General features: G+C 44.5%; 1 protein-coding gene across 1 annotated transcript in view; it reads right to left on the bottom strand.

Annotated features, from left to right (window-relative positions):
• PDSS1 (decaprenyl diphosphate synthase subunit 1) overlaps nucleotides 1-17,738 on the bottom strand; it is a 42,492-nt gene extending 24,754 nt beyond the window's left edge. The window contains exons 1-4 of the mRNA XM_049777539.1: nucleotides 17,617-17,738; nucleotides 16,848-16,968; nucleotides 12,508-12,638; nucleotides 2,669-2,810 (exon numbers count right to left, since the gene is read on the bottom strand). Of these exons, the coding sequence (XP_049633496.1) occupies nucleotides 2,669-2,810; nucleotides 12,508-12,638; nucleotides 16,848-16,968; nucleotides 17,617-17,738 (516 nt within the window). The remainder of the gene's footprint in view (nucleotides 1-2,668; nucleotides 2,811-12,507; nucleotides 12,639-16,847; nucleotides 16,969-17,616) is intronic.
• Nucleotides 17,739-23,495: the final 5,757 nt, after the last annotated feature.

The following is a 23,495-nucleotide window of genomic DNA, read 5'->3' as shown; positions in this document are numbered from 1 at the left end:
TTATTCTCTTGGACCTAAAATTAGTTTTAGGTACGAAGTTTAGAGTATGTTTATAGTATGTTCACCTAATCCATCATTTTACATGCCACCCTGATATCTAGATATTATCTGATATCTGATATTATCTACAAATATTTATAAAGTCATCGTACACTCTGTGATATAATGAACATACTTCTGTCTATCAATCAGTGTGTGTGTGTGTGTGTGTGTGTGTGTGTGTGTGTGTGTGTGTGTGTGTGTGTGTGTGTGTGTGTGTGTGTGTGTGTGTGAACAAAGCTTGGGGGACTGACTCATAAGACATTTTTTTACCTCTTTCTTAGCCTAGCCCTTGGGAACTTAGAGACCAAAAGATTCCAGCCTATAACATGGAAGCTGCAGGACTGTGGCTGATTTGGGTAGGAGCTAAAGGTAGGCGGGGCTGAGAAGCCAAGCAGGGCAATAAGAAATCATGCAGGAAGAAAGGAGTTTTTAATTTTGATTATGGAACATGGGTTTTCATGGCCTCAGTTGTAGTTCAGGGACAAATCAGGGAGAAGACAAAGAGGTGGACCTTGTGGGCTAATCAGGCTCATAGCTGGAAGACTCCAGGCTGCATTCGGGTGCTGTCTCTTGCCATCTAGACAGTGGTGGAGGGAGGGTCACAATGGTGTAGGAACAGTAAATGTCTGAAGCTCTATTACAAACAACATTGTAAATCATAGTGCCTCATATTTATTTATTTATTTATTTATTTATTTATTTATTTATTTATTTATTTATTTATTTATTTTGGGTTTTGGGCCACACCCGGCGTTGCTCAGGGGTTACTCCTGGATGTCTGCTCAGAAATAGCTCCTGGCAGGCACGGGACCATATGGGACACCGGGATTAGAACCAACCACCTTTGGTCCTGGATCGGCTGCTTGCAAGGCAAACACCGCTGTGCTATCTCTCCGGGCCCTGTTTTTATTTATTTTTAAAAAAGGCCCAAACATGGGCTGGAGCAGTGGCACAAGTGGTAAGGCATCTACCTTGCCTGCGCTAGCCTAGGATGGAACACAGTTTGAACTTCCGGCATCCCATATAGTCCCCCAAGCCAGGAGCGCATAGCCAGGAGTAACCCCTGAGCATCACCGGGTGTGGCCCAAAAAACCAAAAAAATTTAAAAAAATTAAAAAAGGCCCAAACAATAAACCAGATTAGTGCCACTAATCTAAGAGACACTAGCCTAAGAGAACGTGGGCTGTGGCTCAGCAGTAGTAAATTCCGAGCACTACAAACAAATGAACAAAAGGCAAAACAGAAAAAAACTTAATTTGTTCTCTTATTCCTCCTCTTCTGTTCAAGAGACAGGACAGCCCTGAAAAACAGGCACCCTAGACTGGTGGCAGGCAAAGGGCATGAAGTCCCTCAAGTGTCCAGAAGAAAACCCACCTTTATTACCACTTTGCTTCTGATGGATGGAATTCTGGTCACCTCAGATACTAAATAAAAGGCTTCCAAATCCACCCATAGAACTTGATCCAACAGTGAAGTAATGGGCACAAAACCATGTGTTGATTACATAGAATGAAGAGCAGTTCCTCAGGGAGGAAGGTCTGTGCAGATAGGACGGCCAGCCACTCCCCAAAGACCTGTCTGAATTCCTTCAGATTTATTTCTGAATTTTTTTTCTGAGCCCCAAGCCAAGTCCCCCACTCTACATGCAACCCCACACAAATACTAATCAATTTGGTGGAGGGTGTGATGTTGGAACATTGCATGAAACCCTACCATTGGTAGTAGGAATCACAGTGCCTAAAATTAAAAAAAAAATAAATTACACACCAAATACAAAAAAAAAAAAAAAAGATGGAAACATGCCTTTAAACTTTAAACATATATGAGCCAAATTCAATTACAGGGTTTTTTTATATAAGGTAAGATTTCCATGGGAGAACAGTATTCGTCTGAAATATAAATGTATTTCATTTTATTTACTTGCTTTTTGTGTTTGTTTGGGGACCACACTGAAAAGCACTTGGGGTTTATTCTTGGGGTGCCAGGGATGGAAGCCAAGTCGGCCATGTGCAAGGCAAGAACCCTACCCACTATCCTATCTCTGTAGGCTCAACTTATTTACTTTAACACTCAGGCATGAGTCATTTAAAATATATGATAGGGGCCGGAGAAATAGCATGGAGGTAAGGCATTTGCCTCTCGTGCAGAAGGTCAGTGGTTCGAATCCCAGCATCCCATATGGTCCCCTGAGCCTGCCAGGAGTGATTTCTGAGCATAGAGCCAGGAGTAGCCCCTGACCGCTGCCGGGTGTGACCCAAAAAAACTCCCAAAAAATAAAAAAATAAAATATATGATAAATGAATTAAACAGAGTTTGAGTTCAAATGTAAGTGGCTTCTCGTTATCTATATAAAAATAGCTCAGTGCAGAATTACGAAACAAAAATCCCTTGCTTACAACCAAAAGGAATTTTTATCAAATTCTGTGGGTAGCCAGAAATTCTCAGTGTGTTTTTCTATAGCTTTCCTGATTACCAAATAGCTACATACAGATAAGGCTATTTGAAAGACCTTACAAGTACATGAAAAGAGGCTCTCTTATTTCAAGGAGCCAAACCTGCCAAACAAATGCAATGTAAACAGCATGTGACTTGGTGAGGAAGATTTATGAAAAACAAGGAGCCATACCTTCTTTTCACCCCAGATCCTATTAACCGTGTGCTTTCCTCTCCGAGAACTTGCATCGTCAATAACGTCATCATGAACCAGACTAGCAGTGTGGATCATTTCTGCAATTAAGGCTATGGTGCGCTGGCTGGCTTGCACATCTCTAGTTAACAGAAAGCAACACTTTTTTTTAACAGAGATGCCGCCTACAACCTCCTCAGCAATCATCTTGTGAAAAGTGGACATCGGATCTAAGATAAAGCATGTCATTTCTCTAAGAGAAACTGTCTCAAAACCATGGCTTTCCTCAGAGCCATTGCTGTCATTTGGAGAATGTGTTTTGAAATGCATGAGGCACCCTGTCAAGATCATGTTTTACACAGAAGAAGAATTTGCACAACACAAAGACAACATGAAAACAAACTCGTCGACAGAGATGACTCTTTCAGAAAGGGGTTGGTTCGAAGAAGATGAAAAGGGCATAGGGGGACCAATATGTGATCCAGTCTGATGATGACCATGATGTGGGGAAACATACATGTCGAAGGACAATGATGCACTTAAAACTTACTTAATAGAATAAATTAAGATAACTACAATAGTATTTTTTTTTTTACAAAAGGGAACTAGTTTATAGGAATAACAATTAAAAAAAAGTGTGAAAGAATCCCAAATGGTCACTATTCAAACTTGTAATCAAGTTGCCAATGTTTATCAAGGAGACCTCAATAAGTAAGACAGATATTTGGGGAGTAAAAACTTTCTTCCAATTCCTATTTAAATCTTTACATTAAACAAACAAATAACCCCCCCCCAAAAAAAAAAACAACATAAACTGAGGCTGGAGAAATAGTATAGTGGGTAGTGCATTTGATTTGTACGTGGCCAATCAGGGTTCAATCCCCAGTATCCTATATAGTCCTACAAGTCTGCCAGACGTAAACTGAGTGCCATTGGATATGGCCCAAAGACCAAAAGAAAACAAAAACAAACCAAGAAATTTTCACATACTAGATTTAACACATAAAATAGGATAAGCCCTCAAAAGCTCTACTGATGTGAATTTTTAAAAAATTTAATTGAGGGGCCAGAGCGGTAGCGCAGGGCGTAAGGCATCTGCCTTGCACATGCTAGCCTAGGACGGACCGAGGTCGATTCCCGGCGTCCCATATGGTCCCCCAAGAAAGAAGCGATTTCTGAGCACATAGCCAGGAGTAACCCCTAAGCATCACCGGTTGTGGCCCCAAAATCAAAATACATATATTGATTTTATTGAAACCATTGTGGTTTACAAAGTCTTTCCTAGTTGAATTTCAGATATTCAGTTAAAAATTTTTTTTGGTTTATGGGCCACATCCTGTGGTATTCATGGTGCTCAGGGGTTACTCCTGGCTCTGCCCTCATAAATTGCTCCTGGCAGGTTTGGGGGACCATATGGGATATCGGGGATCGAACCCAGATTGGACATGTACAAGGGCAAATGTCCTACCTGCTTTGTTTTTGCTCTGTTCCCACCCCCTAGCTTCTTTTTAACCATTCACATCACCATCCATGAGTATTAAAAAAAATTAATTTCTGGAAAATCAAACAGGGCAAATAACTAGATTTGTTTTTGTTTGTTTGTTTTGTTTGTTTTTGGGTCACGCCCAGCAGCACTCAGGTGTTACTCCTGGCTCTGCACTCAGAAATCGCCCCTGGCAGGCACGGGGGACCATATGGGATGCCGGAATTTGAACCACCATCCTTCTGCATGAAAAGCAAATGCCCTACTTCCATGCTATCTCTCCTAACACATATGCTGGACTTCAACACACCAACTTATCTCAATTCTTTACTTTCATGGAACAACAAATAATTTTTATAAAGGAGCAAAGTGAGAGATACTGAAAAGGATTTTTTTTCTTAGAAAAAATAAAATCCATTCCAAACATCTGCAGAAGACAGAGTTCATGCTAAATTTTCAGACCTGGCAGAAAGCAATCTTCAAATCCCCAATCAGCAGGAAAATAAATAGCTCCCAATCTTGCTTTAAATATAATCTTCAAAAATGAGACAACTTTGCCAAAGCATCTCTTAACTAAGAATCTTAGAATCCTCAGATCTTCTAGATGATTTTCAACCAGGGGATCACTGTAAGGTGCTATTCATCATACATATGTCAACATGATTGACATATTAATATCAGTACTACAATAGTTCTGAATTCTTCCATATCACAGCATGTTCTTCCAAGGGGAAGATCAGAAAGTGAAGCAGAGAAGGGAAAGGCCATTTAGCAATGCATCTGCAGGGACACAGATCCAATCCACAGATCCTGAGATAGGAAACCTGGGCCTTCAAGATCTCTCAGATAAGTTTACTGAGCTGTTTCACCTATGCCAGTGGAAAGCATAAGCAGAGAAACAGACTTTCAGTATAGTTTTTTTAGGTATGAAGACTGAAAAATTATTCTCTCACCTGAAATGTGGACAAATGAGATACACATTCTAGGGAACAGCAGTGGATCTTACCTTAAAACCACTGTTCTGGGGCTAGAGATATAGTAGAGTGGGTAGGCCATTTGCCTTGAATGTGGCCAACCTGGGTGTGCTTTGCTGCATACCATATGTTCCCCAGAGTCCGCCAGGAGTGATTCCTAAGTGCAAAGCCAGGAGTAACCGCTGAGCATTGCACTGCTCAGGAGCCAAGAGGGGAGATAACAGAGGGCTGGAGGGCCTTGCAAGGCCCCATGTTTGAGGGGAGGGAATGGGGGTTGGTGACCCTTGTATCACATCACAAGGCCAAACACTGAACTGTCAGACTAGAAGTGGCAGCAGGCCCCTGATCACTACAGGGAAGCTCCTTCCTCCCCAAACAGCAGGTGTCGAGGGCTCTTGCCTTTCAAAGTATTTAATTACCATTCTGTGGTTTAGAAAGCTATAAATAAGTTTTCTCATGCACATAATTCCAACAATATACCTACCAGCACTGTAATACCCCACCCCCCAGATCCCCAACTGTGTGGATCAATCAGTTCTCTCTGTGTTGCCTTGGTCCTTTGTTGCTACTTTGCATGTGGCTTTAAGTCCCATCTAAGCTAGAGATCATTCTGGATCTGTCCCTTTCTGAACTGACTTTACTCTGAGATTTCTCTAGTTCCTTCCATCCAAGTTGCCCAAAACTGCACGACTCTATTCTTTCCCAAATAGAGTTTTTCTCGCCTTTCTCCCACACTCACAGTCAGGCATTGTTTGCACTGCCACAGTCAGAGCAGACAAGGGGAAGCAGGGATAAAAGGGCAGAACTGACTGACACTTGGGTCTCTGCAACTTGGACTGGTTAAAATAAGGACAAATATTTCCTCGACTCCAGATTTCAGACTCTGCATGTCTAGATGAAGCCAACTTGCCTAGATCTATTATACACTAAAGCAGACTGGATTCTTGCTTATCCAACAAGTGTGATTTGGTGCTGTGGACCAGAATAAATGCTGTATGTCAGATGCTAATCATCTCATGTGCTCCCCCACCCCTAACAATGAGGGTTCTCGTGTGAGTCGCTTTCTACCAGCAAAACGGTAGGCGAGATTATCAAAATTCACAGGTTAAAGAAAAACCTGTACATACCAGCTTTAAAAATGAAATGTAATGTAAACTCCAAAGTGCCAAACTGAGTCATGCTTTCAAAAAACCGGATGTCATGTCTACTTCCTGCTGTGAAAGAGCTACCATGCTTTCTTCACTTGTGGGAAGTGCTAAGAAAAGGCCAGGCAGCGTGGGCAGAGGAACTGAGCCTGGGAGATTGGTTCGGCTTCTGTACTTTGCACCTGATGATTCCACAAACTGCAATAAATGCAATTTTTTTTTCTGCTACTAGACTTCTGCTATTAGATTGTTGTTTAATTTTGAAGAGGGGGAAGTGTTGGACCCACACCCAGTGATGTTCAGGCAGGGGTTACTACTCCTGACTCTGCACTCAGGAAATACTCCTTTCAGTGCTTGGTAGACCATTTGGGATGCTAGGGATTAAAGCCAGGTTGGCTGCAAACAAGGCAAAAGCCCTACCCACTGCACTATTGCTCTAGCACCCCTTTCCTCCACTTGTTTTTTTTTTTGTTGTTGTTGCTGTTGTTGTTGTTTATTTGTTTCTTTTTGCCATACCTGGTGATGCTCTGGGTTACTCTTGCTATGTGCTCAGAAATTGTTCCTGGCTTTGGGGACCATATGGGATGCCGGGAATTGAACCCAGTTCTGTCCTGGGTCAGCAGCACGCAAGGCAAACACCCTACTGCTGTGTTATTGCTCCGGCCCCATCCCTTCCCCTTTTCATTGGATATAAAACAACATATTTAAAACAAGTTCTTTCTTTCTTTTTTTTTCAGCAGGGGGCATTTGAACCATACCAGGCGGCACTCAGGGGTTCCTACTGGATCTGTGTTCAGGAATCATTCCTGGGATGCTCAAGGGACCATATGGGATGCTGGGGATCAAATCTGGAGTGGCCAGTTGCAAGGCAAATGTACTATTCATTGTGCTATTCTGGCCCAAAAAACCAACTTGTTCATGAAGAATTTCAAGCACAGACAAAAAGAGGTAGAATGGACACACTATCATGTATCCTTAACTCAGCTTGTTACCAAACATCTGATTTTTCACCCTTCAGTTCACCTCAGTATATCTACCATGATGTCTGACAAGAACCCTCAACATGGCAAAATGATCTTTCCAAAGAAAACCAAACCATGTCAATGGGTTACCTGGGTGAGAACAACCAAGAGGACAAATACATTAATCAATTTGGTTTCATTTTTAGCAACAGAGATAGTCCCAATTCAGCAGCCTTAAGAAGAGCAGGACTCTCCAGATTAGGACACACTGCACTGTCTCAAAATGTTCCTTTCTCTTCTGACAATCCTAAAAGTAAGTGGTTCACTCTGTCAGAACTCTAACAAACTTAAGAGTGTCTAGCCTGTGTCTACCAAATTTGCATCAATACTCCTGAAAATGCAAAAATCAAGGCTCTGGGCACAAATGAAACTAAAGGTGGGACTCAAAAATCTGCTTTGAAAGATCCATGCCAATGGTTTGGAAAACTCAGGCTCCATCAAGTGGAGGTAATGTGTTACTTGAAACCACAACTGGCCACTTTTCCTAAGAAAGGCCACTAGAGGTAACTTGAATCTTGGTGATTGGGGGTTGGGGAAAGTGATGAATCAGTGGCCAGTGCTAGCAACCCCTCAAGTCTCTTCAATAGTGCAAGAACATGGGAAGGTGCAGTGCAAACAGGTGCAACCCTTACCCTTGGCCTCCATGGTACTCACAGGCCACAAATAGAAAACACTGTATAGATGCAAACCAAATCTCTCAGGTTTTCTCTCTCTCTTTCACTCCCTCTCTGAAAATTTTCAGCACTTACACTGCCATTTCCTAGTTGCTTCCTGATTAAAACATACATCTTCAAGTTTTCAGTAGATTGAAAAGTAAGAAAGCGCTAGAAACCCATGGAAACCTTAACCTTCACCTGCTACTCCACTGGCTCCTATACATTTTAAAGGTCCTTCACCTTGTAAGCCTGTGGGCTGCCCTTCACTTGTCTATGTCCCTCTGCCAGCTTCCTCAGTGATGGAGCCAGAAGATATACGTCTTGTTATGAATCCCTTCTGTGTACCCTTTGCACTGAATATGCAAGAACGAAGTTCTGGGGCTCGTGCTAGCTTCCCATGAGTGTTGTATCTCTTGACCACAGCGTTGGTGGTATTACAACAGAAAGGAGAGTTACAACAGGCAGGAGAGTTACAACAGGCAGGAGACTCTTGGAGAAAGTCCAGATTGCATCTTTCCTGCCTCCCCCAGCTGAGGACAGGTGATGGCCTGTGGACATTACACGTTCACTGTTAAGGCAGCCACCCCCTAATCTCTCTGCTCAACTTCTCTTCTGTAGATACCATCCCCTCTAGAGAAATAAAGGTGATGGCACTGAAGTCTGTGGGCTACCCCAGCATGTGCCTAGAAGGCATGCTGATGTTGAATCAGAGGAAACAGAGAAGAGCAATAATAAGGTGTCTCAACCCTCCTCTCCCCCTTTATTTTTTATTATTATATTATTACTTTAAACATCCTGAAGATAAGACAGCCTGCAAATCTCGGACTAGGGACTTGCATCTGTACATAATCCCTGAAAAATTCTCATTTCCTTTGTTGCAAAGTGTTCTAGGTATTGTTTGTTTTGGGGCCGCACCTGGCAATGCTCAGGAAATTACTTAGATTCAGACAGTGCTTGGGGACCATATGGGATGCTGGAGATCAAATGTAGGTCATCTGCGTGCAAGGCAAGTACTCTACCTGCTGTGCACTCTCTCTGTCCTATAGGTTTTTTTTTTGGTGGGGGGGAGGGATGTTTGGGAGCCAAACCCACAGTCAGGGCTAAGTCACAGGCTTAGCTGTGCTCAGGAATCACTCCTGACAGGCTTGGGGGAACATATCGAGTGCCAGGGATTGAACTGTTTTTGGCCATATGGAAGGCAAACACCTCATCCACTCCGCTGTCCAGCCCCTGAACTGGTTTGCCCTTATTACTGATGATGTTATGCAGCGTTTAACCTTCCCCAGGCTAAAGGTATGGGACTGAAGAGTTATGGAACGGTATCTTGCTCCCTGCTGTTCAACTTTAGCCTCCTATTTTGTTTTTTTTTTATCTGATACTCTGTGGTAGGAGTCGCAGATTTAAGCTTGATTAAAATGGGCAGGAATTCAATCACTGTTTTGCTATAAAGAGAAAACAACTGACAACAGCTCTTATCTCCAAATAAAATTTGGAAGGTATCCAAATTGGACAAACTCTTGGCCTCAGGTTTCAGAAATGAAGATGCCAGTGAAGGAGGGCAAAGGAGACAATGCAAGAAGGGGTCTGGGAATAACATAGAGGTCAGAGGCCTTGGACTTGTCAGCATCTTGAATGGAGGCACCACAAATCTCAACCGCTAGAGCCAACACTACTGTAAGGATGGAACCCAAACCACAGCACCCCAAAATGTGTCTGTCAGTGAGAAAGGCTGGGATGGGAGAGCACTGAGTCATTATTAGTGTCGAGACTAAAGTTGGAACATGGTATACTTGGAACTCTCTTGCTGACAATTTGTAAAGCATAGGATCTACATTTTAAAAATCAAGACAAATCATTAAATCCTGGATGTGGAATTCTATAGTTTCTTATTTTTCAGAATTTTTGGGATATGTAGTGATTCCACCACAATGTTATCTTGCAATCTAGTCAGGATCTAGAGTGGAGAATAAGGTAGCATTGGGTTTTCTCTTTTTATTTTTTAACTTTTGTTTTTGGGCCACACCTGGCAGTGCTAAGGGGTTACTTCTGACTTTGTGCTCAGAAATTACTCCTAGCAGGCTTGGAGGACTATATGGGAAAGAACCCGGGTCTGGTGCGTGCTAGGCAAAAGCCCTATCTTTAACTTTTTAAAGAAGGTTCATGACATTTTACGAAATGGTTGCACTGATTTCCACTCTCATCAACAGAGCAGAAAAGTTCCTTTTCCAACTTTTGAAATTAGCAATGTCTGCTTTGTGTGATATTCGCTTTTGCTTTCTTTTTTGTTTGTTTGTTTGTTTTAATTTATTTTTGGATTTTGGGTCACACCCAGCAGCTCTCAGGGGTTACTCCTGGCTCTATGCTCAGAAATTGCTCCTGGCAGGCATGGGGGACCATATGGGATGCTAGGATTCAAAACACTGACCTTCTGCATGCAAGGCAAATGCCTTACCTCCATTCTATTTCTCTGGCCCCTCACTTTTGCTTTCTACCACCAACCATTTACAGTTAACAACTTAACTTCAGTGGAAACAGCCGACTGATTTCAAAGAGCACTGAGTACTTTCCCTCCTTTGTAATCTGAGGTTCCTGGACCATGATGCTATCTATGTATTCCTCAGGGACTCAAGATACAACAGCACAATTTCCCCCGCACTGGTTTTCAATCAAGCTGATAAGCTTCCCTGAGATATCTGACAATGTGTGGACACACTGTTTGCCGCCCATCAAAGAGGGCAGGGGGGAATGACACTAACTGGCAGCTCTCGGGCAGATGCCGGGGAGGATGCTCTATATCCCACAAGCACAGGGGAGCACCCCTCCCCATAATGAATTACCCGGTCTCAAATACCCATGGTGCCCAGGCTGAGGAAGCTGGGGCGCCAGACTACACAAGGTATATCTGAGGGAGCATTTCTCCTCCTGTACCTTCCCAACAACGAGCTGCTGCTGATATAGCTCAGAGGTCAATGCTAATGATTTCACTGTTCAGCTGGTACTGTGGCACTTCAAAGGGAACAGATAGCCCTAACCATAGTGCAGTACTGGGACAGAGGGGAAAGAAGCAAGGCATAAAAGGCTGCAAATGGAGCTAAAAAGCAAATAACCTCCAATGCTTGTTCTGACTATATCCTCAAATTTAGTGCTGACAAGCCATAGGATCCCAATGTGTCATCTACAGAGAAAAAGATCATTATGATTCCCCATGCTTCCAAAAAAAGGCTCTACACTGTGGAAATGTGGAGTACCTTATTGCCTACTGGAATTTTCTTCCATGGACTACTTGAGAGATGATTAAAACAAAAAAAATCACTACAGGGGCCAGAGAGATAGTATAGCAGGTTGGGCATCTGCCTTGCAAACTGCCATCCCTGGTATGATTCCCATCCCATATGGTTCCCTAAGCAAAAACAGAAGTGGTTCTTGAGTACAGAGCCAGGAGTAACCCTTAGAATCATCATATGTGACCCCAAAACAAAACCAAAAATTATTACTACTAAGAAGATGCTCCAGCAACATAGTAGAGTTTTAAACAGACAATGGCAGCTTTAGCAATTAAACAAAGCAGAACAAAAACCACACATGGGCAGGAGCGATAGAACAGCAGGGAAGGCATTTGCCTTGCATATAGCAGACCAGGGTTTGATCCCTAGCTTCCATATAGTCCCCCTGAGCCTGCCAAGAGTAACCCCTGAGAATTGCCAGGTGTGGTTCTAAAACAGAACAAAACAAGACAACAATACAGGGGCTGAGTAGCACAGCAGTAGGGCGTTTGCCTTGCATGAGAATAACTCGACATGAACCTGGGTTCAATGCCCAGCATCCCATATGGTCCCCTGAGCCTGCCAGGAGTGATTTCTGAGCACAGAGCCAGGAGTAACCCCTGAGCACCACCGGTTATGGCCTCAAAACCCCCTCCAATAAAAATAAAGTGAAAATATAAAGAAGAAGGAAAAAAAAAATAAGACACAAAGCACAGTGTATGAGTAAGCAGAGAGGAGGGAATGATAGAGAAGGCTACATGAGGAAACTTCTTTAATATTAAAATGCTGCAGCAACTTTAAGATTTCAAAACAGAGAGTGTTAAAATACCTTCTTTAATAGTTAATATTTAAAATGCCTTCTTGTAAGAGCTCTCTCTTTGGCCTATTTCTCAATGGCTGTGCTGGAGAATAGTAGCCCAAATCACAACACAGCTAATGATTTTTATTACAATCAACCTTTGAACTGACTGTGATGTGTGTAGCAGTTTCGTGCATGCACATGTCTTGACATTCTTGCTCCTGAGCAAGACAACTGAGCCTGGCTCATAAAATCCTTTGATGCATAGTCATCTGTGACAAACAGGGTTCACCTGTGGATTCTGCAAAGTGTGGGAAAGGAAGGTATCTTGGCCAGTGTCCAGTGTGAGCTTAGCAACTCAGAAGCTCCTCATCACTAAGTGAATTTTCTAGACATGCTACATCTCCCACAGGAGCTAAAAGGTGGCACAGGCAAGGAGACATCTCAAATGTACAAACACATACAACGGGCCTGGAAGTACAAAGGACACCACTCACCGGGAGTTGTTATGATGAATATTGCACGCTCGAGCCATTAGCACCACAACAATAGGTCGGAAAGCTTTCCCTTTTCCATCAAAGTACCATTCCGACATCTCCTTTAGTTCTGTAGTAGAGACGAACAGTTCCTGAAACAAAGTTTTGCTGAGTCAATATAGCAACCAAATTGCACAAAATGCCAGCAGGGTTTCTTTTAGATAACTTTATCGATGTCAGGGAAATTATTTCAAAAGAACAATTCAGCAGTGTTCGAAAATTTTCCAGGGCTACCTGGGAACTGGGATATTCGCAATGCTTGGCTCAGCCCTGAGTTACCTAAGAGTTAGAGAAGATATAGCCAACTGTTCCAGAGATAGCAGGAAGGGAAGGAGAGCAGACGCTAGTGACAGCTGGCTCCAGCCAAAAGGAGAGAGTTTGGAAAGCTCATCGAGAAGCAGCAATGGGCAGACAAAGAAGCAAGAGATCAGGGATGTCAAGAAGTGGTCAGGGAGGAAAACCTAGCAGCCTCTGCCCATACCTGCCATCTTCCTAGTAGAAAAAAGGCTCAGCTCCTCTACTAAGCTCCAAAAGAAAATATGGGTGTCAACTCTTCCTAGGCAGTCTAGCCCAGGTTGATCCCTCTGTGGGAATCTCAGAAAGGATGAGAAGGGCAGATTTTCCTTTCTGAAAGAAACCACAGTAGCCCAGCAACACCCTCTACACTCTCTGAAAGAAAGGACACAGCTCGCTACTTAATCTTATCAAATTGCCAAGCCATCAAATTTGTTCCTGTTCTACCGATCCTGGACACCTCAGAACGTCACAGTAGTGTCAGCTCAGTAATATCATGGGCTATTAGATGGGAAAGTTACACAGAGATCTAGCAACCTCGGTGATCTTCATCAGTTACACAGAAAACTCAACTAGTCCCAACCACAGTCCAGTAAATCCTTAGATAGTGACTTCCGGAATGCCAGAGAGATAGAACAGTCATTTCAAACTGACCCTTGTTGCTCTAAGTTTTGATAATTCCATTTACCTTTGTGTTGTAACAAACAACATAAAGTAAATTTGTTGGTGCCTGTATGGAGGCAGGACAGAGTGGTGGGTAGGAAATTGGGGACACTAGTGAAGGGAAGATTACACTGGTAGTGGGATTGGTGTTGGAACTTTTTTTTTTTTTGGTTTTTGGGCCATACCAAGTGGTGCTCAGGAGTTACTCCTAGCTCTGCACTCAGCAATTGCCTCAGGCAGGCTTGGGGAACCATATGGATGCCAAGAATTGAACCCAGGTTTGTCCCAGGTCAGCTGCATGTTCACTTTTTTTTTAAAACTTTATTGATTAATTGATTTTTGGGCCACACCCAGAGGTGTTCAGGGGTTACTCCTAGCTATGTGCTCAGAGATTGCTCCTGGCTTGGGAGACCATATGGGACGCTGGGGGATCAACTGAGGTCCATCCTAGGTTAGCGTGGGCAAGAAAAAAGCCTTTCTGCTTACGCCACTGCTCTGGCCCCAATAAATTTTTTTTCTTTTTTTTTTTAATTAATTAATTAATTTATTTATTTTTGGTTTTTGGGTCATACCCGGCAGTGCTCAGGGGTTATTCCTGGCTGTCTGCTCAGAAATAGCTCCTGGCAGGCACGGGGGACCATATGGGACACCGGGATTCGAACCAACCACCTTTGATCCTGGATCGGCTGCTTGCAAGGCAAACGCCACTGTGCTATCTCTCCGGGCCCCAACAAATTTTTTTTAATAAAATAAAAAGTAGCTAAAAAATAAAAAATAGCTAAAAGGGGGCCAGAGAGATAGCACAGCAGTAGGGCATTTGCCTTGCATGCAGCCAACCCAGGAGGGACCCGATTACCTGGCATTCCATATGGTCCCCCAGCCTGTCAGGGGCGATTTCTGAGTGCAGCGCCAGGAGTAACCCCTGAGCATCTCTGGTTGTGGCCCAAAAATCAATCAATTAATCATTAAAGTCTTAAAAAAAGTGAGCTGAGAGGCTTGCTTTAAGAAAAAATTGCGGGGCCGGGAAGGTGGCGCTAGAGGTAAGGTGTCTGCCTTGCAAGCGCTAGCGTAGGATGGACTGCGATTCGATCCCCTGGTCCCATATGGTCCCCCAAGCCAGGGGCGATTTCTGAGCGCATAGCCAGGAGTAACCCCTGAGCGTCAAACGGGTGTGGCCCAAAAACCAAAAAAAAAAAAAAAAAAAAATTGCTAAAAAATTAATAGAAAATAAAAGAAGGGGTCACCAGGAAAAGAGATGCAGCAGGAGAGAAGATGAATCAGAAAGTCTAGCCCTGCCATAACTCAGCAACAGACATACAAAAAGGCTCCCAGAGGAAGCCACATGGTTTGCTGGCTACACCTGATTGGGGAGATTCCCCAGCAGTGCTCAGGGTCTGCAGCAAAAACTGGCTGATGGTTCACTGCTCTAGCAAGGAAATGTGATGTTGTTCAGATCCAGCAGGGCTCAGTGGAGGCTTTCAGCACCACACCTCAGGGTACCTTACGCAGACAAAACCCACTCTACTCCTTGGCACTTCCTTGGTGAGATAACATATTTTACAAACTAGGAAGGCGTCATGAATAGGACAAAGAAAGACTAAACAGGGAGAGCTGACTCTGGGTCAGAAAAAACAAACATGGGGACCAGAGCAAGTAGGTACAGCAAGTAGAGCACTTGCCTTGCATGCAGCCGACCTGGGTGGGATCCCCACCATCCCTTATGATCCCCTGAGCACCACCAAGAGTGATTTCTAAGCACAAATCCATGAGTAACCTCTGAATACCATCAGGTATGGCCTCCAAAACCAAATAAAATAAAATCAAATAAAAGTAAGGAATGGGCCGGAGAGATAGCACAGTGGTAGGGCATTTGCTTTGCACGCAGCCAATCCAGTACGGACGGTGGTTTGAATCCTGGCATCCCATATGGTCACCTGTGCCGGCCAGGAGCGATTCCTGAGCGCAGAGTCAGGAGTAACCCCTGAGCGCCGCTGGGTGTGACCCTCCCTCCCACCCCCCAAAAAAGAAAAAGCCAACATTTCAAGGAGGAAAGCTTGGCTTAGGATTAAAAGGCAGAACAGGACTGGCTGTGTGAAGGGGAGGAAGAGCCTGGCAGGTGAGGAAACATAGGCAAAGCAGATGAGTATGTCAGAGGGCTTGGAGGCACTTCCCAGGGTTCCCGGGCAATATTGTCACTGAACAGGGAAAACAACATTGAAAGCACAATTAGTGGGGGAGGACAGTGATGCAATATCACTGTAGGTTTGGAAGTCATGGACAGTGCATAATTTGATGAGCGCAGAGCCAGGAGTAACCCCTAAGCACTGCTGAGTATAACCCTAAAACAAAAACAACAAACAAACCTGCAAAAGAAACATTTGAGGGCCTGCATGCAGCTCAGCCTTAGAGTACTACCACTGGAAACTCAACAGACTCAGTCAAAGTTGCCAGGACACTGAGCCTGCATTGTCTTCTCTCAGAAGTTTTTTGTTTTGTTTTGGGGCCACACTGGTGACACTCAGGGATTACTCCTGGCTATGTACTCAGAAGTTGCTCCTGGTTTGGGGGACCATATGGAACGGGGATCAAACCCAGGTCTGTCCTGGGCAGCCGCATCAAGGCAAATGCCCTATCACTGTGCTATGGCTCCAGCCCTCTCTCAGAATTTTTTGGGGTCACACCTGGCAGTGCTCAGGGGTTCCTCCTGGCTCTACACTCAGAAATCGCTCCTGGCAGGTTCGGGCACCATATGGGATGCCGGGATTCAAACCACCGCCCTTCTGCATGCAAGGCAAATACCTTACCTCCATGCTATCTCTCCGGCCCCCCTCTCTCAGAATCTTACGGTTTTGGTATTACTTCTCAGCCTTGTTAAAGGTATGCACCCTTGAGAGAGTAAAGGCGTTGAAGAGGGGCCGGAGAGATAGCATGGAGGTAAGGTGTTTGCCTTTCATGCAGGAGGTCATCGGTTCGAATCCCGGCGTCCCATATGGTCCCCCGTGCCTGCCAGGAGCAATTTCTGAGCCTGGAGCCAGGAATAACCCCTGAGCACTGCCGGGTGTGACCCAAAAACCACAAAAAAAAAAAAAAAAAAAAAAAAGGCGTTGAAGCACACACCTTGCACGCTACCAACCCTGGCTGATCCTTGGCACCTTGTGGACTGTGGACTGTTGCAGGGGATGATCCTTGAGGCCCCTTCAAACACTGCTGGGGTGACCCCAGTGATTCCCAGCACTGCGGGGTCAAGCTGCATCCCCCTCCCCTCACATTGAACTACCAGCTTGACTTGCTGAAAATCAGCAGAAGGTGCTTGGGAAGCTCCATATTCTCCCAAAGCATCTCACCTTTCTGATGTCTTCATACAGGCCTTTCAGGTCTCTCCAGCCAAGTTTGAAAGGATCTTCGTATTTCTCACCGCTCTGTGTTTTACCGCAACAGCACAAGACCGAGGTTGTATGATGAAATCTAGGGTAAGAAAAATATTTACAACACAAGTCTAAATGCAATTTTATTAAGCCCAATCACACATTTCTTATTAGAATTATATACATAATGCATATATATATTATGCATATATATAGTATGTGTTTATATAACATATATACATATATACACATCTATGGAATAAATGGGGGGAAAATAGTTTTTGGTTTGGGGCTATATCTAACTGTGCTCAGGGCTTACTCCTGACTCTGAGCTCAGAAATTATTCCTGTAAGGCCCAGGGGGATCATATGGATTGGCAATTTTCTCTTTTTGTGATTACAAATAAATTTAACCCATATACATTAATAGCACATTTAGCTCAGCTAGTTACTTGGGTGAAATGAACTGGTTTCCTCTGACAGTCTTCACTTTTGCCTGCTAACCAACATTTAAGGAATAGGGAATCCACTATTCTGACATCAATTCTCACGTTGATTTTTGGGGCTGAACCCAAGTCAGCCAAATACAAGCTAAGCACCCTATCCACTCTACTGTCTCTGTGGCCCAGGGATAGAAAAATTAAATCCAGAAACCTGCTTGGAATTAAAGTCAAATTTGAAAAGGCAATATTGTAAGTAAGAAAAAAAAACCCAAAAAACTCTATTCTTCTAACACATCAACATTTCACCTTTCTTTTGGATAGGGGAGGGGGGCTGTCAAGTGATATTCATGGGTGAGGGGTCCACTTCCTGCAGACCTGCCTGGCCATGAAAGCTGGACAGGCCAGTGCTGGGGCCCAAGCTCAGACATGCCGGTCATTGGAGTTCTATCCAGTCACTCACCCCAACCATTCATTTATACAATTGGACAATGAAAACTAACAGAGTCAATGAAAGACTAAGCTATGTTCATTATGCTCAGGGTTGATTTCATTTTACTCTAGGTGTATTTTCCAGAAATAAAGAGCACAGTGTGGACACTGTGGTACTGATCCCATCTGTGGAACTAGCCCCAACCATTTACTTTAGAAATATTCTGGCACTGGGGCCAGAGAGATAGCATGGAGATAAGGCATTTGCCTTGCATGCAGAAGGTCAGTGGTTCGAATCCCTGCATCCCATATGGTCCCCCAAGCCTGCCAGGAACGATTTCGGAGCATAAAGCCAGGAGTAACCCCTGAGTGCTGCTGGGTGTGATCCAAAAACCAAAACCAAAACCAAACCAAACAAAAAGAAATATTCTGGCACTGCGGCTAATTGTATTAGTAGTTGAATATGGTTTATAAACTCACCGGGGCAGACTATAAATATCTGGACAGGCAGATGTTAAGCTCTTCATGTGATTAAAATCGAATATCTAAAAACATAAAAGACCCAAGAAATGTATTAGAAAATTCAAGAAACATTTGTTTATAGAACTGGGTAAGTAAAACTCTCATGTTCATAAAATGCATTCATATAAAACATCTAAAATCAATCTCTTCCTCCACTGGAAGCCAGTTTCCACATTCATAACTATCTCTCCCATAGGAAAGTTATTTATTTTTTTGTTTTTGGGTCACACCAAATGGTAGTAAGTCAGGCCATCTGCAGTGCTGGGGACTGGAACCAGATCAGCCTAGTGCAAGTCAAGCAGCCTGCCTACCTACCACCTACCTATCTACCTACCTACCTACCTACCTACCTATTATCTACTATACTATCTCTTCACCCCTAAAAGTCACTTTAATTTTTTTAATTTAATTAAAAAATTTGTTTGATTTTGGGGCCACACCCAGGTGGTACTTAGGGGCTCCTCTGGTTCTGCATTCAGGAATTACCTCTGGTGAACTCAGGGGAACCATAAGAGATGCTGGGAATCAAACCTGGATTAGCTGCATGCAAGGCAAACGCTCTACCCCTTGAACTATCTCTCCAGCCCCTGAAAATACCACTTTTAATTTCATTTTCTCTTTTTAAAAAATAGTATCTTTATTTCTGGGGCCAGAGTGGTGGTGCAAAGAGGTAAGGCATCTGCCTTGTGTAGGACGAACTGTGGTTCGATTCCCCCGGCATCCAATATGGTCCCCCAAGCCAGGAGCGATTTCTGAGCGTATAGCCAAGAGTAACCCATGAGCGTCACCGGGTGTGCTCCAAAACAAAACAAAACAAAATAATAATATCTTTATTTCACTTTAAACTATTTTCTTTCACTTAATATTAATCAGAGAAAAGTCAATATTTGTATCACTTACATGTCTAATTTAAAACTTTTTTTTTGTATTTTAAAATAGTGTATGATAGTTCACTCTGTAGTCTCAACCAATTGCACAAGATATTCAATCCTTCATTATAACATAAGATTGTGTTAGATGATTTTGCCTTTAGGCTAATGGTGTTGTGACTGAATTTATAAGGCTGACAAAGTGAAGTTATGATGCTTAAGTGCCTTTTGACTCAAGATAATATCTTTTGATGATAGATGAGTCTTTCAGGATGTAATTCCATCATAAATCTTGACATTTATATATTTTGTTCCATGGTAATACGGATCCACTTTAATACAAAGTAGACAATTGTGAAAGTAACATTTGTGATAGTAGTAGGCAGTAGTAGCCAACTATCAATTTATAAAGTTCCAAATTCCGATCAGGAAGAGTGATCCTTGAACACAGAGCCATGACTAACCTGGGTGTGGTCCCAAAACAAACAAATGAAATTCCCAAATTCAAATAAACTTTCCTTAAAGACAAAAAGTGTTATGTGCAGGGCCGGAGAGCTTTACAGCGCTAGGGCATTTGCCTTGTACTGGGGCCAATCCAGGATGTAACCTGGTTCGATTCCCGGAATCCCATATGGTCCCCAGAGCCTGCCAGGAGTGATTTCTGAGCGCAGAGCCAGGAGAAACTCCTGACCACCACCGGGTGTGACACCCTCTCCCCCCCCCCCCCCAATGTAGTCGAAAACCAAACAGTTGCAAAGAGTTAGTTCCATAACAGGTGAAGTCTAGACGCAGCGTGTGGCCACATAAATTCCAATGACTACGGGCCTATCGATCCCCACCACACTTTGAGGCTTGCTCACTAGATCAAGGACTCAAGGATTAAAAAACCTAGCTATTGATAAGTGAACCCACTGGCCAGAGAGGGGGGCAAATACAGAACTGAATTTGAGTCCAAAGGCGACAGAGGAGGAGCAGGAGATGCTGACTTTCAAGGAATCAAAGGTCAAAGGAAGAAAGCTCAAGGGAGCAGCCCGGCTGCAGGGACCCTTCCACCGCGCCTAGACAAAGGCTGCACGGTGGGCACCACTAGCTTCTCCGCAAGACCTTCAGCCAACGACTGCAAGGCCAGCCGGGCCCTTGGGACCTGAGCACCTTGCATAGATAGCTCTAAGGCTCGGCAAAGCGATCGCGGCTCTCCAAAGCCCTAACTTACGGCCCTGGAAGAAAGAAAGAACAGGAGCCAGGCTAGGAGAGGTCCAGGCCCCAGGAGAGGTCCCTGGGCGTCTTCTCCAACCTCTGCAGACCCCCCCCCCTCAAAAGCCCTTAGGACTCCAGCACGCGGCTCTGCAGTTCCCTGCGTGGAGAAGAGCGGGATCGCGCTGACAGCACCCGGGAAGCAACCCCCCGAGCCGGCTGCCCTCGCAGCCCCGCGTCCCCCGAGCCTCCGCCGCCCGGTGCCCATTCATTCCCCGGCGCGCGCGCGGCTGTCATTGGCGCCGTGACCTCTGCGCAACGCCCGGCCCGCTCACCCGCGCGCCGGAGGACGCAGCACCGCGCAGCCCGGAGGTGCCCGCGCGCCCGTGACAGCCGGGCCCCGGGCTGCTCCTTGCCGCCGCCCGCCTCCAGGAGCCGCAGGGCCGCCACCGCCACCAGCACGAGGCCATGTCCGAGTCTGAAAGTCGCGGCGGGGCGGGTCCTGCCTGCCGAGACCCGGAGCCGGAAGCCGGCCGGGAAGCAAGTGTCTGCGCCCGCCCAGGGCCGCCCGCCGCTCGCTCCTCCCCGGGCCGCGCCCACCGCTCCTGCTCTAGACCTGGGGGATCGGGGCTCGCTGGCCCGGCCCGCTAGGGGATCTAGGGGCCACCCCCAAGGCGGACCTTTTCTTTTTTCTTTTTTGGTTTTTGGGTTTTGGGCTACACCCCGTGACGCTCAGGGGTGACTCCTGGCTATGCGCTCAGAAAGTGCTCCAGGCTTTGGGGGACCCTATGGGACGCCCCCGGGAATCGAACCCAGGTCCGTCCTAGGCTAGCGTGGGCAAGGTATAAGTGCCTTAACGCTCCGTGCTTTCGCAGGAGCTGAGGCCAGACATCTTCCCTTCCGTTGGACCGCCAGATCCCTCCCTGAGCTGCCTTTTAAGGCAATTGCTGATGTTGGGGTGACCCGTAGCCCCGTCCTCCGGCCGCTCTCTCGCTCGCTCGTTGTGAGCTGGCTTTGAGGACAGTCTGCTTCCCAGGAATGAGTCACAAACTATTCGCAGAGGGTACTGTGAATCATGCTGGATCAACCCGGTTTTTCATCTTTGGGCTCTCTGATCACTTTTCCGAAAATCCCAAACTTTTTTTTTTGAGCTGGGAAGAGGGGGTGTTTAGGTTCACACCTGCAGCGCTCAGGGTTTACTCCTGGCTCTGCGCTCAGAAATTACCCCAGCTAGGCTTGGAGGATCATATGGGATGCCAGAGATCGAACCCGGGTCGCCCGCGTGCAAGGCAAACGCCCTATCCGGTCCCCAGAAATTTAAATGTATTTGACCTAACGACAACTTTACAGGAGAAAAAAAAATCACCCCACCCCAATGCATGGTCTTTTCTTTAAGCAGAGAAATAGAAACACACACACACACACACACACACACACACACACACACACACACACACACACCAGGGTTACTGTTCCCCTTTCCCTTTCTTCTCTGCCCCACCCACCCTGGTCAAGGCGGAATCTCCCACTGGGAAATATGTAGTTTGGTCATGTTGGGTAAGTAGGTCAGTTTCTTGGGCTCCCTGAAAAATTAATATTTGGAAATGTTGAACCTCCAGCCTAGTAGTAGGGCTGGAAGAATGTATGGGATTATTGGTATTTTGGGCTCACGAAAGACTTTCTTCCTTACATCTCTAATCGGATCTGAGCTTCTCACGGTAAGGAGAAATGCGCATTTACAACAGAAACCCAAAATACAATTTAGCATTCAATACGTGCCAGTAAAAGCAGCGCAAGCATTAGAGATCTAGAAATAGAAGAAACTTAAACTCTTTTCCAAAAATTCACTCTTAGGAGGAAGTAGACCAGCAATTAGGCAGCTGCAATTCTCCGGAGCATTTTTCTTGTTATTCTAAACCAGGCTTTTTGCATCAGAATCCAAGTATTGCTGACCTCCTTGATATCAGTTTTAATGGGAAAGGATAGAATAAAGACATTTTCTAAAAGTAAGTTAATTGTCTGACCAACTCCTAGCCTCCTTAACTTTGAAGAATGTTATGTAAAAATCAGGGACTTTACAGATACTGTTAACAGACACCTGTGGTTTGTTTTGCTAGAAACTTGGTTAAGGAACATGCAACAGAAAGAATGTAATGATAGTATTTTTAAAGTTGCGGTTTTTTCCTTTTTTTTTCTTCTTTTTTTTCACAAAATTTAGTGCTAAAAAAGGGTCAAATCCAGGTCTCCTGCACTCAAAGCATGTTTCTGCTTCCTGGGGAAAATCTTCTCTTTCCTTATCTGACTGAACTCCAGTTTCGCTGTATTATGAAGCATTTCACATGGGGCTGGCCCAGAGTTGAAACTCAGCTCTTTTAACATGATGAAGACACAACAATAGACTAAATTTGCACAAAGCAGTTGAAAACAGTGTATCCTGCGGAAGATTTTTGTAAGGAAGATAGAAAGGGTTGCTTTCGAAGAGAAAAAGCAATCAATTCTTCTCCTCAACCAAGCAATACAACTTCAACTATTTCTGATATTCTGGCACTAGCTGACATCTGTGTTCACCAAATTTGTCTTCTTCAAGTAAGATGTCTCTTCAAACAAAACATTTCCTTTTTAAAAGGGATTTATATTTATATTATTTGTTAAACTGAAGTTTTAAAATGCTGCTAGAAACATATAAGAAAAGTATGTTTTGGGCCCGGAGAGATAGCACAGCAGTGTTTGCCTTGCAAGCAGCCGATCCAGGACCAAAGATGGTTGGTTCGAATCCCGGTGTCCCATATGGTCCCCCATGCCTGCCAGGAGCTATTTCTGAGCAGACAGTCAGGAGTAACCCCTGAGCAACGCCGGGTGTGACCCAAAAACTAAAAAAAAAAAAAAAAAGAAAAAAAAAAAAGAAAAGTATATTTTACACAGATCATTTGGAATATAAACCCTATATTGTGTATTTATTGCAGTTATTAATTTAGTAAATCCAGATAACTGGTTCACAAAGAATACAGGAAGAGGCCTGAGATATGGTTTAATGGCAGAGCATTTGCCATGCATGTATGAGGCTCTGGGCTTGATCCTTAGCACCAAAAATGTATGGGGTGACAAGAAATGAGGGACCCTGGGATTGAGGAAATAGTACGGGGATTATGAACAAGAACCAGTTTGATACAT

This window comes from Suncus etruscus, chromosome 7 (assembly GCF_024139225.1).
Source record: "Suncus etruscus isolate mSunEtr1 chromosome 7, mSunEtr1.pri.cur, whole genome shotgun sequence".
NCBI lineage: Eukaryota > Metazoa > Chordata > Mammalia > Eulipotyphla > Soricidae > Suncus > Suncus etruscus.
Note: the sequence above shows the minus strand (reverse complement) of the source record. Positions and strands in the feature narration are given on the sequence as shown.